The following is a 13,018-nucleotide window of genomic DNA, read 5'->3' on the forward strand; positions in this document are numbered from 1 at the left end:
ACCCCCTCCCTATCCCACCCCTCTAGGGGGACACAGAGCACCGAGCTGATCTCCCTGTGCTATGTGGCTGCTTCCCACTAGCTATCTATTTTACATTTGATAGTGTATATATGTCCATGCCACTCTCTTCTCATAGGAAATAATTCATCAAGATTTTTTATTATTTATTCCTTTGTTTGTCCTGACAGCATGAATAATATCTCCAACTACATCAACTAAATTTAAAAGATATAGAATTTATGAGATACTATCAATACCTTCATACTTGTTCATTCTTTAGCAGTGGTTAAAAAAAAAACAAGTAAGCCCAGTATGGTTCATGATTATCCTTTTACATTTTGTTAAAATTTTTAATTTTTAAAGATATGAACCTCTAGTCACGCATATTGCCTATTTTCCTATATATGTTTATTAAGAATTAGTTGATTTATAATGTAGTTTTGGAAGAATAGCTGCAGAATATTTTGGGAATATTTAAAAGTAAATTTTGGAGCAATGAAACACACTACTATCTAAAGGATGTTAATTATGAAAATTAATATTCTTTCTTAAATAATATGTTTCTTTGTGCCAATTATTATATATTTACATCATCCCTGGAAACTTTAAGATAGTATCTGTTGAGAAATCATTTTGTTTTCCCTTATTTTGCTTCCCCCACTCCTGGTTACAAATCCATATTACATAAATATTCTCTAGATACTTGCTACATATTTGAATCTGAGTTAATCATTGAAACTAAAGAGGCTTGTTAGAGACAGATTATAAGGGTTTTCTAAGGCCAGGGTGAGAATTTTGGATCTTTCTCACACAGCAAAAAGTATCTGTTAACTTTCTTGATCAGCAGAATGTGATCAAAGTTATAATTTTTGATTTGTAATATGAGTACACAGGAGTTGGGAAACTTAAAACAGTATGGCAGGCAAATAAACACATGAAACAATGTTGAACATCATTGGATATTACAGATCTCAAATAAAACCACAATGAGATACCACTACTCCCCTGTCCAAAAGGACAAAATAAAATAGTGACAACACCAAATGCTAATAATCATGTGGAGAAACTGATCATTCTTACGTTGCTGGTAAGAATGTAAAATGGTCACCACAGCCACTCTGGAAAACATTTTGTCGGTTTCTTACAAAATTAAACATGCAATTACCACAAGACCCAGGTAGTTGTATTCTTGGATAGTTATCCCATGGAAATAAAAACTTAGGTTGACACAAAAATATATACATGAATGTTCATAGCATTTTTATTGATAGTAGCAAAAACTGGTATCAGCCCAGATATCTTTCAACAGGTGAATGGTTAAACAAACTATGGTACATACATATCATGGAATATGACTCAACAATGAAAAGAAACCAACTTGATATGCACAACTTGGATGAATCTACAGGGAATTATGCTGAGTGAGAAAAAAATTGTACAGTATGATTGTACTGTATGATTGTACTGTATGATTCCATTTACAAAACATTTTTAAAATGTCAAGATTTTTAAAATGGATGTTTAGATTTTAGTGGTAGCCAGAGATTAGTTATGGAACAGGAATTGTTCCTGAAGGCAGTAAGTGTGTTTATAAAAGAAACAGAAAATATGAACAGACCAATCACAAGAAATGAAATTGAAACTGTGATTAAATACCTTCTAACAAACAAAAGTCCAGGACAAGATGGCTTCACAGGTGAGTTCTATCAAACATTCAGAGGAGAGCTAACACTCATCTTTCTCAAACTCTTCCCAAAAATTACAGAGGAAGGAATACTCCAAAACTCATTCTATGAGGCCACCATCACCCTGATACCAAAACAGACAGAGGTACTACAAAAAAAGAAAATTACAGACCAATATCACTGATGAATATAGATGCAAAAATCCTGAACAAAATACTAGAAAACAGAATCCAGCAACACATTAAAAGAATCATACACCATGATCAAGTGGGGTTTATCCCAGGGATGCAAGGATTTTCAATATATGCAAATCAATCAATGTGATACAGCATATTAACAAATTGAAGAATAAAACCATGTGATCATCTCAATAGATGCAGAAAAAGCTTTTGACAAAATTCAACTCTGATTTATGATAAAAACTCCCCAGAAAGTGGGCACAGAGGGGACTACCTCAACATAATAAAGGCCATATATGACAAACCCACAGCCAACATCGTTCTCTATGGTGAAAAACTGAAACCATTTCCTCTAAGATCAGGAACAAGACAAGGATGTCCACTCTCGCCACTCTTATTCAACATAGTTTTGGAAGTCCTAGCCACAGCAATCAGAGAAGAAAAAGAAATAAAAGGAATACAAATTGGAAAAGAAGAAGTAAAACTGTCACTGCTTGCAGATGACATGATACTATATATAGAGAATCCTAAAGATGCCACCAGAAAACTACTAGAGCTAGTCAATGAATTTGGTAAAGTTGCAGGATACAAAATTAATGCACAGAAATCTCTTGCATTCCTTTACACTAAGAACGCAAGATCAGAAAGAGAAATTAAGGAAACAATCCCATTCACCATTTCAACAAAAAGAATAAAATATCTAGGAATAAACCTACCTAAGGAGGTAAAAGACCTGTATTCAGAAAACTATAAGACACTGATGAAAGAAATTAAAGATGATACCAACAGATGGAGAGATATACCATGTTCTTGGATTGGAAGAATCAATATTGTGAAAATGACTATACTATCCAAAGCAATCTACGGATTCAATGTAATTCCTCTCCAATTACCAATGGCATTTTTTACAGAACTAGAACAAAAAATCTTAAAATTTGTATGGAGACACAAAAGACCCTGAATAGCCAAAGCAATCTTGAGAAAGAAAAACAGAGCTGGAGGAATCAGGCTCCTTGACTTCAGACTGTACTACAAAGCTACAGTAATCAAGACAATATGGTACTGGCACAAAAACAGAAGTATAGATCTGTGGAACAGGATAGAAAGCCCAGAGATAAACCCATGCACCTATGGTCAATTAGTCTATGACAAAAGAGGCAAGGATATACAATGGAGAAAAGACAGTGTCTTCAATAAGTGGTGCTGGGCAAACTGGACAGCCACATGTAAAAGAATGGAATTACAACACTCCCTAACACCATACACAAAAATAAACTCAAAATGGATTAAAGACCTAAATGTAAGACCAAACACTCTAAAACTCTTAGAGGAATATATAGGCAGAACACTCTTTGATATAAATCACAGCAAGATCTTTTTTGACCCACCTCCTAGAGTAATGGAAATAAAAATAAAAATAAACAAATTGGACCTAATGAAACTTAAAAGCTTTTGCACAGCAAAGGAGACTATAAATAAGACAAAAAGACAGCCCTCAGAATGGGAGAAAATATTTGCAGACGAATCAACGGACAAAGGTTAATCTCCAAAATATATAAACAGCTCAGGCAGCTCAATATTAAAAAAGCAAACAACTCAATCCAAAAATGGGCAGAAGACCTAAATAGACATCTCTCCAAAGAAGACATACAGATGGCCAAGAAGCACATGGAAAGCTGCTCTACATCACTAATTATTAGAGAAATGCAAATCTAAACTACAATGGGATATCACCTCACACTCATTAGAATGGGCTTTATTGGAAAATCTACAAACAACAAATGCTGGAGAGGGTGTGGAGAAAAGGGAACCCTCTTGCATTGTTGGTGGAAATGTAAATTGATACAGCCACTATGGAGAACATTATGGAAGTTCCTTAAACAACTAAAAATTGAATTACCATATGACCCAGCAATCCCACTACTGGGCATATACCCAGAGAAAACCATAATTCAAAAAGACACATGTCCCCCAATGTTCTTTGCAGCACTATTTATAATAGCCAAGTCATGGAAGCAACCTAAATGCCCATTGACAGATGAATGGATAAAGAAGATGTGGTACATATATACAGTGGGATATTACTCTGGCATAAAAAGGAATGAAATTGGGTCATATGTAGAGATTTGGGTGGACCTAGAGACTGTCATACAGAGTGAAGTAAGTCAGAAAGAGAAAAACAAATGTCGTATATTAACACATATAGGTGGAATGTTGAAAAATGATACAGATGAAGTGGTTTGCAAGGCAGAAATAGAGACACAGATGTAGAGAACAAACGTATGGCCACCAAGCGGGCGGACATGGGGGGTGGGGGTGGTGGTGGTCGGATGAATTGGGAGACTGGGATTGACATATATACACTAATATGTATAAAATAGATAACTAATAAGAACCTCCTATATAAGAAATACATAAAATAAAATTCAAAAATAAAATAAAATAAAATAAATAATAAAATAAATGGTTATCCCTCGGGAAAAAATAAAGGGGGGCAACAGCAGAGATCCTTGTGAGGTTGACACTATTCGATATCTTGACTGTGATGGTAAATACACGAACCATCACAAGTGACCCGATTGTACAGAACTTAATTCATACCTGTCTACACACATACACACAAAGGAGTACAAGGAAATGTAAGATTGGTGGATTGCATCAATGTCAATATCCTGCTTTTGATGTTATACTATAGTTTTGCACAATGTTACCATTGGGGATACTGAGCAAAGTGTGCAAGAGCTCTCTCTGTATTGTTGCATGTGAATCTACAATTATCTTGATAAAATTTTCATTTAAAAAACAGAATAGCATTATTCTAGCAGTTGGGCTATACAGATTTTTGAATCAAATAGGTAAGAATTAGATGAGAGAAAGTATATTGAGGACAAAAAAATCATAAAAGAAACACAAATGTGTTCAGTAAATCTTGGGCAAGTAGAGACTAAGAAAGATTCAGTGATATTTCCATAGTTTCAAGACAATTATATTAAGGAAAAAAAAAACAAAACAGAAAAAGAGCTAGCTAGGTTGGCTGGATGGTTTCATTCATGCTAGGTTTATTTGTTGGCATGTTTTTATCATCGCCATTGGGAATAGGAATAATAAAAGGGGTCAATTTTAAACACATTAATAGTATGCACAACAAAATTAAAGTGGGTTACAGTCAGTTATAAAACATAAACTAAAACCTGACAGAAAAAAAGCTGGAGATTTTCCACCTAAATCCTCATGGTAAATAGTTTTTCTAAAATAACTATTTTGCATTCTTGTTTCTATTATTTGCATTTGGTTTTAGGGCTATATTTTTAACACAGAAGATAACGTAGATGAAAAAGGAAAGTTCTTCATAACAATTTTGTAACTGAAGTATAATACAAATTAATAATTAATAAGTTTAAAAAATTAAGCAAATCAAGAACATATGTCAATATATCATATCATGCAATTATGAACTGAATAATCAATTGGAAAATTCTTTGTAAAGTTTAAGTTCAAAGTAATGACTTTCAGATAATTTTTTGTCCTAATATACCTGAATGATAAGGTAGACTTTCCTTAACAATGGTGACTCATTAAAGCCAGGTTAACTGTCACCCACCAAATGAAAATTGCCAATAGCTTTGACAGCAAAAATGTAAATATGTTTAAGATACCATAATTCTTGACTCTAGTATTTGCAGATTGTGTTTTGGAAATAATATATGTATGTGAAGAATTAAATTATAATATTAAGTAAATAATGCTCAATAATATAATTGAAGTAATTTCACAAAATACTGCATAAATAGTTGTCAAATGAATGGTATATAACACAAAATGAAGTGTTACTTTAATAATAATTGTGTATCTTCTTTAACTCCCTTTAACTCTTCTAATCCTCTCCAGGATTAGAGTATAATCCTGGAGAAGGGAGGGATTATGCCTTAAGGTTATTTGAGTCACTCACAGTACCTAGCGTGAAAAATCTTTTGATGTGTAGGGAGTTAATGACAAATTTAAAAATAATGAACAAAACTATTATCCTAAAATGGTTCTTGACACAAACATTCTAATCTTCAGAAGTAAACAGTCTGTATTCTTGTTCTCAGGAGAGAAGTTTCCACGTGTTACTCATGTATATTTCTCCAGAGTCTAGCAAAGCCAAGCACATAACAGGGGCTCAACACATTCTTCCTGAATTGTATCCAGAAGATTTCTACATGAAGGTCAAAAGGGGTTGGTATGTAACAGATACTTGGTACAAAGAAAAATTCATTCTTAAATTGTTTTCAAATACATGTACACATAAGCAAGTAAAAATAAAATTCCACACTAAAGTTGAGGCAGTACATCCCTAAAATATTTTCATTATCTATTAACAATAACACTAAAATCTGATTTTGTAATAAAAATATTTGTATGATATTTCTTTCCATCTAGAAGTTGTGTAGGAAAAAATTTAAAAGAAAGTTTCAGGTGAGACTTTGTAAAATTATATGGCAAATGACATATTATTTCTCTCAATGATCAGATTGATGGGTATTGGCATACCTAGAAACTACTATTTAAAAACAAAAGTAAAGGAAAGAACATCAAATAGTCTGAAGAAAAACTAGTTGCTGAACATGCCAACATCCTAAAACTAAGTATAATTTTGTAATCTTTTAAAGTGAGATTTTTCATTTGTAAAATTATCCAAGCACTTGAGCATATTGTGAGATATTATTTACTCTATGGCTTTGTTCCCAGAGTTGGTAAAGCACATAAGCATAAATAGAAACAAGCCCTATTAGGATGGCCAGCTTATATAATACATATTTTGTCATAAATCCAGATCAGGGTCCAACATATGAGAGTGAATAATCCATTGCCAATATTATGGAAATTTTCTGACTAATTACATTAATTCATATGACATTTATTAAAAAAACTTTTCTAAATAGCATTAAATATTTAAATTTCAATATGTCAATTAAACTTCAGACATGGGACTTTCCTTGCATGGAAAGAAAATAATTTATCATTTTTCACCATGGCATCCTAATCTGTATAAAATCAAGTGAAGTCATCCTTAGCTATTTTTAAAGTAATAAAAATTATTTTTTAGATAATTCAGTTAAACATGCTTTAAACAGAAGTATATCTTCATTTTCTAAAGAGCTGTATTAAATAGGTTTATGGAAATTTTAATTTAGTAGTTCTCCTAATCATTACAAAGTAAATCTGATAATTAAGCTCTCATTTTGTTGGTATTCAAAGGGAGGAAACATGTATTTTATTTTCTTCATTTAAAAATAAGTAATTCTTACAAAACTTGACTTTAAAAAAGTATATATATATATGTATTGTATATGTACAAACAAATACATTTACACATATTTGACATTTCACACTACTTCTCTGTGTTATTTTCTTCATAACAAGGCATTAATAGTGTCAGTTCTTTCATCTATAAACAAGGCAAGTTATTGCTTTCTCCTAATCCTGCTTTTAATGTGTGCTTTAGTACAAGTAAGTAATCTAAATATTTTGTTTAACATTAAAGAAGAAAAAGTTTCATGCTATTTTTACTATTTTATGAAAAGAAAGGTACAAGAAGGGTTTTCCAGAAATATTTCCGGACCCTCCACTCAGAGACGTTGCCAGAGATTTTGATTTTTTTTCAAAACAAACAGACTGGTTCCTTAGAGCACCATTTTCTTGCCAAACTCAATACTAATGAAAGTTCCCTGTGGAATTTTCATAGAAAGACTAAGCCTAGTAGCATCGTTCAATAAAACAAGTAAAAAGTAAATGGCAATAATTCAATAAAGTATGGCAACAGTGGAAAGAAAGTCTTTAAAAGCAAGGTTTAAACAGTTCTTAAGGATCTCCTGGTGTTTCATCTCCCTGTAGACTAAATGCTATGAGGATCGGGGACCGATGTGTTAACCCGCTAACCTCCCATAATAGCATGACAGATGCTTCCTACCTGAAGTAGTAATGCCTGGGAGAGAGAGAAGAAGCGGGAGACTGACAGAATGCCCAGGGAGAGTATTGATCCACTGACTCTTTTCTGGTAACCATTACAGAGACATGAGTTGACAGTAATTAAAATGACTTACACACTGGGACGGTTTCAAACTCAAATCTTCGACTGAAGACACCATAGCCTGCTGCTGTGCGTGCTCGAATTTGGAAGACATATACTGAAGCTGGTTTCAAGCCCTCTGCAGTTATAGTTGTCTCTTTAGATTTGATAATTGTATAGCTGGTCTCTTGGTCCTTGGATTACACATGTATATGCAATAAAAAGAAGTCAAAAAAATAATTATTAATGACAGCAAAACACAGAATCAAAGATAAGAAAAAAAAATCAGAAACTAATAGATTTGCTATTAGTACAAATATGATATTTTACAAACAAAATCCTACACATCCTAGTTGTGTTAGTTATATAGAAGCTCAAAGTGTTTTCTAGAACTCATAGATGTAAGATATGTTCTCCACCCATCCGCCACACTTGCCTTGGGCAGAAATAGATATGTAAACTTTAAAAATAAAATTTCCAGGAGATACACTATTTTACAGACTCTAATTTAGTATTGCTAATTGTGTGCTTGTTTTACTCATAAATGATTTATTGGAGTGCAACTAACATGCTGCTTGTTTATAGAGGAAGGTGACAATGTCTGATATACAGCCAGGTAAGACTTATGCCTTTTATCTTTAGTGAATTTGATTTCTTTTTTAATTTTATTTTATATATTTTTTATTTTTTTAACATCTTTATTGGAGTATAATTGCTTTACAATGGTGTGTTAGTATCTGCTGTACAACAAAGTGAATCAGCTATACATAAACATATATCCCCATATCCCCTCCCTCTTGCGTCTCCCTCCCACCCTCCCTATACCACCCCTCTAGGTGGTCACAAAGCACCGAGCTGATCTCCCCGTGCTATGTGGCTGCTTCCCACTAGCTATCTATTTTACATTTGGTAGTGTACATATGTCCATGCCACTCTCTGACTCCGTCCCAGCTTACCCTTCCCCCTACCCGTGTCCTCAACTCTATTCTCTACGTCTGGGTCTTTATTACTGTCCTGCCCCTAGGTTCTTCAGAACTTTTTTTTTTTTTTAGATTCCATATATTTGTGTTAGCATGAGGTATTTGTTTTTCTCTTTCTGAATTACTTCACTCTGTATGACAGTCTCCAGGTCCATCCACCTCACTACAGATAACTCAATTTCGTTTCTTGTTATGGCTGAGTAATATTCCATTGTATGTATGTGCCATATCTTCTTTATCCAGTCATCTGTCGATGGACACTTAGGTTGCTTCCATGTCCTGGCTATTGTAAATAGCCCTGCAATGAACATTGTGGTACATGACTCTTTTTGAATTATGGTTTTCTCAGGGTATATGCCCAGTAGTGGGATTGCTGGGTCATATGGTAGTTCTATTTTTAATTTTTTTAAGGAACCTCCATACTGCTCTCCATAGTGGCTGTATCAATTTACATTCCTACCAACAGTGCAAGAGGATACCCTTCTCTCCACACCCTCTCCAGCATTTATTGTTTGTAGATTTTTTGATGATGGCCATTCTGACTGGTGTGAGGTGATACCTCATTGTAGTTTTGATTTGCATTTCTCTAATGATTAGTGATGTTGAGCATCCTTTCATGTGTTTGTTGGCAATCTGTATATCTTCTTTGGAGAAATGTCTATTTAGATCTTCTGCCCATTTTTGGAATGGATTGTTTGTTTTTTTGCTATTGAGCTGCATGTGCTGCTTGTATATTTTGGAGATTAATCCTTTGTCAGTTGCTTCATTTGCAAATATTTTCTCCAATTCTGAGGGTTGTCTTTTCATCTTGTTTATGGTTTCCTTTGTTGTGCAAAAGCTTTTAGTTTCATTAGGTCCCATTTGTTTATTTTTGTTTTTATTTCCATTTCTCTAGGAGGTGGGCCAAAAAGGATCTTGCTGTGATTTATGTCACAGAGTTTTCTGCCTATGTTTTCCTCTAAGAGTTTTACAGTGTCTGGCCTTACATTTAGGTCTTTAATCCATTTTGAGTTTATTTTTGTGTATGGTTTTAGGGAGTGTTCTAATTTCATTTTTTTACATGTAGCTGTCCAGTTTTCCAGCACCACTTATTGAAGAGGCTGTCTTTTCTCCATTGTATATTCTTGCCTCCTTTATCAAAGATAAGGTGACCATATGTGTGTGGGTTTATCTCTGGGCTTTCTATCCTATTCCATTGATCTATGTTTCTGTTTTTGTGCCAGTACCATACTGTCTTGCTTACTGTATCTTTGTAGTATAGTCTGAAGTCTGGGAGCCTGATTCCTCCAGCTCCGATTTTCTTTCTCAAGATTGCTTTGGCTATTCGGGGTCTTTTGTGTTTCCATACAAATTGTGAAATTTTTTGTTCTAGTTCTGTGAAAAATGCCATTGGTAGTTTGCTAGGGATTGCATTAAATCTGTAGATTGCTTTGTGTAGTATAGTCATTTTCACAATGTTGATTCCTCTAATCCAAGAACGTGGTATATCTCCCCATCTGTTTGTATCATCTTTAATTTCGTTCATCAGTGTCATAGTTTTCTGCATACAGGTCTTTTGTCTCCTTAGGTAGGTTTATTCCTAGGTACTTTATTCTTTTTTTTGCAATGGTAAATGGGAGTGTTTCCTTAATTTCTCTTTCAGATTTTTCATCATTAGTGTATAGGTATGTAAGAGATTTCTCTGCATTAATTTTGTATTCTGCTAGTTTACCAGATTCATTGATTAGCTCTAGTAGTTTTCTGGTAGCATCTTTAGGACTCTCTATGTATAGTATCATGTCATCTGCAAACAATGACAGTTTTACTTCTTCTTTTCCAATTTGGATTCCCTTTATTTCTTTTTCATCTCTTATTGCTGTGGCTAAAACTTCCAAAACTATGTTGAATAATAGTTGTGAAAGTGGGCAGCCTTGTCTTGTTCCTGATCTTAGTGGAAATGGTTTCAGATTTTCACCATTGAGGACGATATTGGCTGTGGGTCTGTCCTATATGGCCTTTATTATGTTGAGGTAAGTTCCCTCTATGCTTACTTTCTGGAGAGTTTTTATCATAAATGGGTGTTGAATTTGTCAAAAGCTTTTTCTGCACCTATTGAGATGATCATATGGTTTTTCTCCTTCAATTTGTTAATATGGTGTATGACATTGATTGATTTGCGTATATTGAAGAATCCTTGCATTCCTGGGATAAACCCCACTTGATCATGGTGTATGATCCTTTTAATGTGCTGTTGGATTCTGTTTGCTAGTGTTTTGTTGAGGATTTTTGCATCTATGTTCATCAGTGATATTGGTCTGTAGTTTTCTTTTTTTGTGACATCTTTGTCTGGTTGTGGTATCAGGGTGATGGTGGCCTCGTAGAATGAGTTTGGGAGTGTTCCTCCCTCTGCTATATTTCAGAGGAGTTTGAAAAGGATAGGTGTTACCTCTTCTCTAAATGTTTGATAGAATTTGCCTGTGAAGCCATCTGGTCCTGGGCTTTTGTTTATTGGAAGATTTTAAGTTACAGGCTCAATTTCAGTGCTTGTGATTGGTCTGTTTATATTCTCTATTTCTTCCTGGTTCAGTTTCGGGAGGTTGTGCTTTTCTAAGAATTTGATCATTTCTTCCAGGTTGTCCATTTTATTGGCATATAGTTGCTTGTAGTAATCTCTCATGATCCTTTGTATTTCTGCACTGTCAGTTGTTACTTCTCCTTTTTCATTTCTAATTCTATTGATTTGAATCTTCTCCCTTCTTTTCTTGATCGGTCTGGCTAGTGGTTTATCAATTTTATCTTCTCAAAGAACCAGCTTTTAGTTTTATTGATCTTAGCTATTTTTTTCTTCATTTCTTTTTCATTTATTTCTGATCTGATTTTTATGATTTCTTTCCTTCTGCTAACTTTGGAGTTTTTTTCTTCTTTTTTTCTCTAATTGCTTTAGGTTTAAGGTTAGGTTGTTTATTTGAGATGGTTCTTGTTCCTTGAGGTAGGATTGTATTGCTGTAAACTTCCCTCTTAGAACTGCCTTTGCGGCATCCCATAGGTTTTGAGTCATAGTGTTTTCATTGTCATTTGTTTCTAGGTATTTTTTGATTTCCTCTTTGATTTCTTCAGTGATCTCTTGGTTATTTAGTAGTGTATTGCTTAGCCTCCATGTGTTTGTATTTTTACACATTTCTTCCTGTAATTGATACCTAGTCTCATAACATTGTGGTCAGAAAAGATACTTGATACAATTTCAATTTTCTTAAATTTACCAAAGCTTGATTTGTGACCCAAGATATGATCTATCCTGGAGAATGTTCCATGAGCACTTGAGAAGAAAGTGTATACTATTGATTTTAGATGGAATGTCCTATAAATATCAATTAAGTCCATATTGTTTAATGTATCATTTAAAGCTTGTGTTTCCTTATTTATTTTCATTTTGGATCATCTGTCCACTGGTGAAAGTGGGGTGTTAAAGTCCCCTACTATGATTGTGTTACTGTCGATTTCCCCTTTTATGGCTATTAGCATTTGCCTTAAGTATTGAGGTGCTCCTAAGTTGGGTGCATAAATATTTACAATTGTTAATGGATTGATTAATTGGATTGATCTATTGATCTTTATGTAGGGTCCTTCTTTGTGCCTTGTAATAGTCTTTATTTAGAGTCTATTTTGTCTGTTATGAGAATTGCTACTCCAGCCTTCTTCTGATTTCCATTTGCATGGAATATCTTTTTCCATCCCCTCACTTTCAGTCTGCATGTGTCCCTAGGTATGAAGTGGGTCTCTTGTACACAGCATATATACGGGTCTTGTTTTTGTATCCATTCAGCCAGTTCATGTCTTTTGGTTGGAGCATTTAATCTATTTACATTTAAGGTAGTTATCAATAAGTGTGTTGCTATTACCATTTTCTTAATTGTTTTGGGTTTGTTATTGTAGGTCTTTTCCTTCTCTTGTGTTTGCTGCCAACCAAGTTCCTTTAGGATTTGTTGTAAAGCTGGTTTGGTGGTGCTGAATTCTCTTAGCTTTTGCTTGTCTGTGAAGGTTTCAATTTCTCCATCAAATCTGAATGAGATTGTTGCTGGGTAGAGTAATCTTAGTTTTAGGTTTTTCTCTTTCATCACTTTAAATATGTCCTGCCAGTATGGG

The 13,018-nt window shown here is 34.0% G+C and overlaps 1 protein-coding gene across 5 annotated transcripts in view; it reads right to left on the reverse strand.

Annotated features, from left to right (window-relative positions):
• Nucleotides 1–13,018, reverse strand: part of EPHA5 (EPH receptor A5) — a 336,719-nt gene that overhangs the window by 98,307 nt on the left and 225,394 nt on the right. For all 5 annotated transcript variants that reach the window (XM_061191418.1, XM_061191415.1, XM_061191417.1 and 2 more), the window contains exon 7: nt 7,951–8,110. In XM_061191418.1, the coding sequence (XP_061047401.1) occupies nt 7,951–8,110 (160 nt within the window). The remainder of the gene's footprint in view (nt 1–7,950; nt 8,111–13,018) is intronic.

Source organism: Eubalaena glacialis, chromosome 5 (genome assembly GCF_028564815.1).
Source record: "Eubalaena glacialis isolate mEubGla1 chromosome 5, mEubGla1.1.hap2.+ XY, whole genome shotgun sequence".
NCBI classification, from domain to species: domain Eukaryota; kingdom Metazoa; phylum Chordata; class Mammalia; order Artiodactyla; family Balaenidae; genus Eubalaena; species Eubalaena glacialis.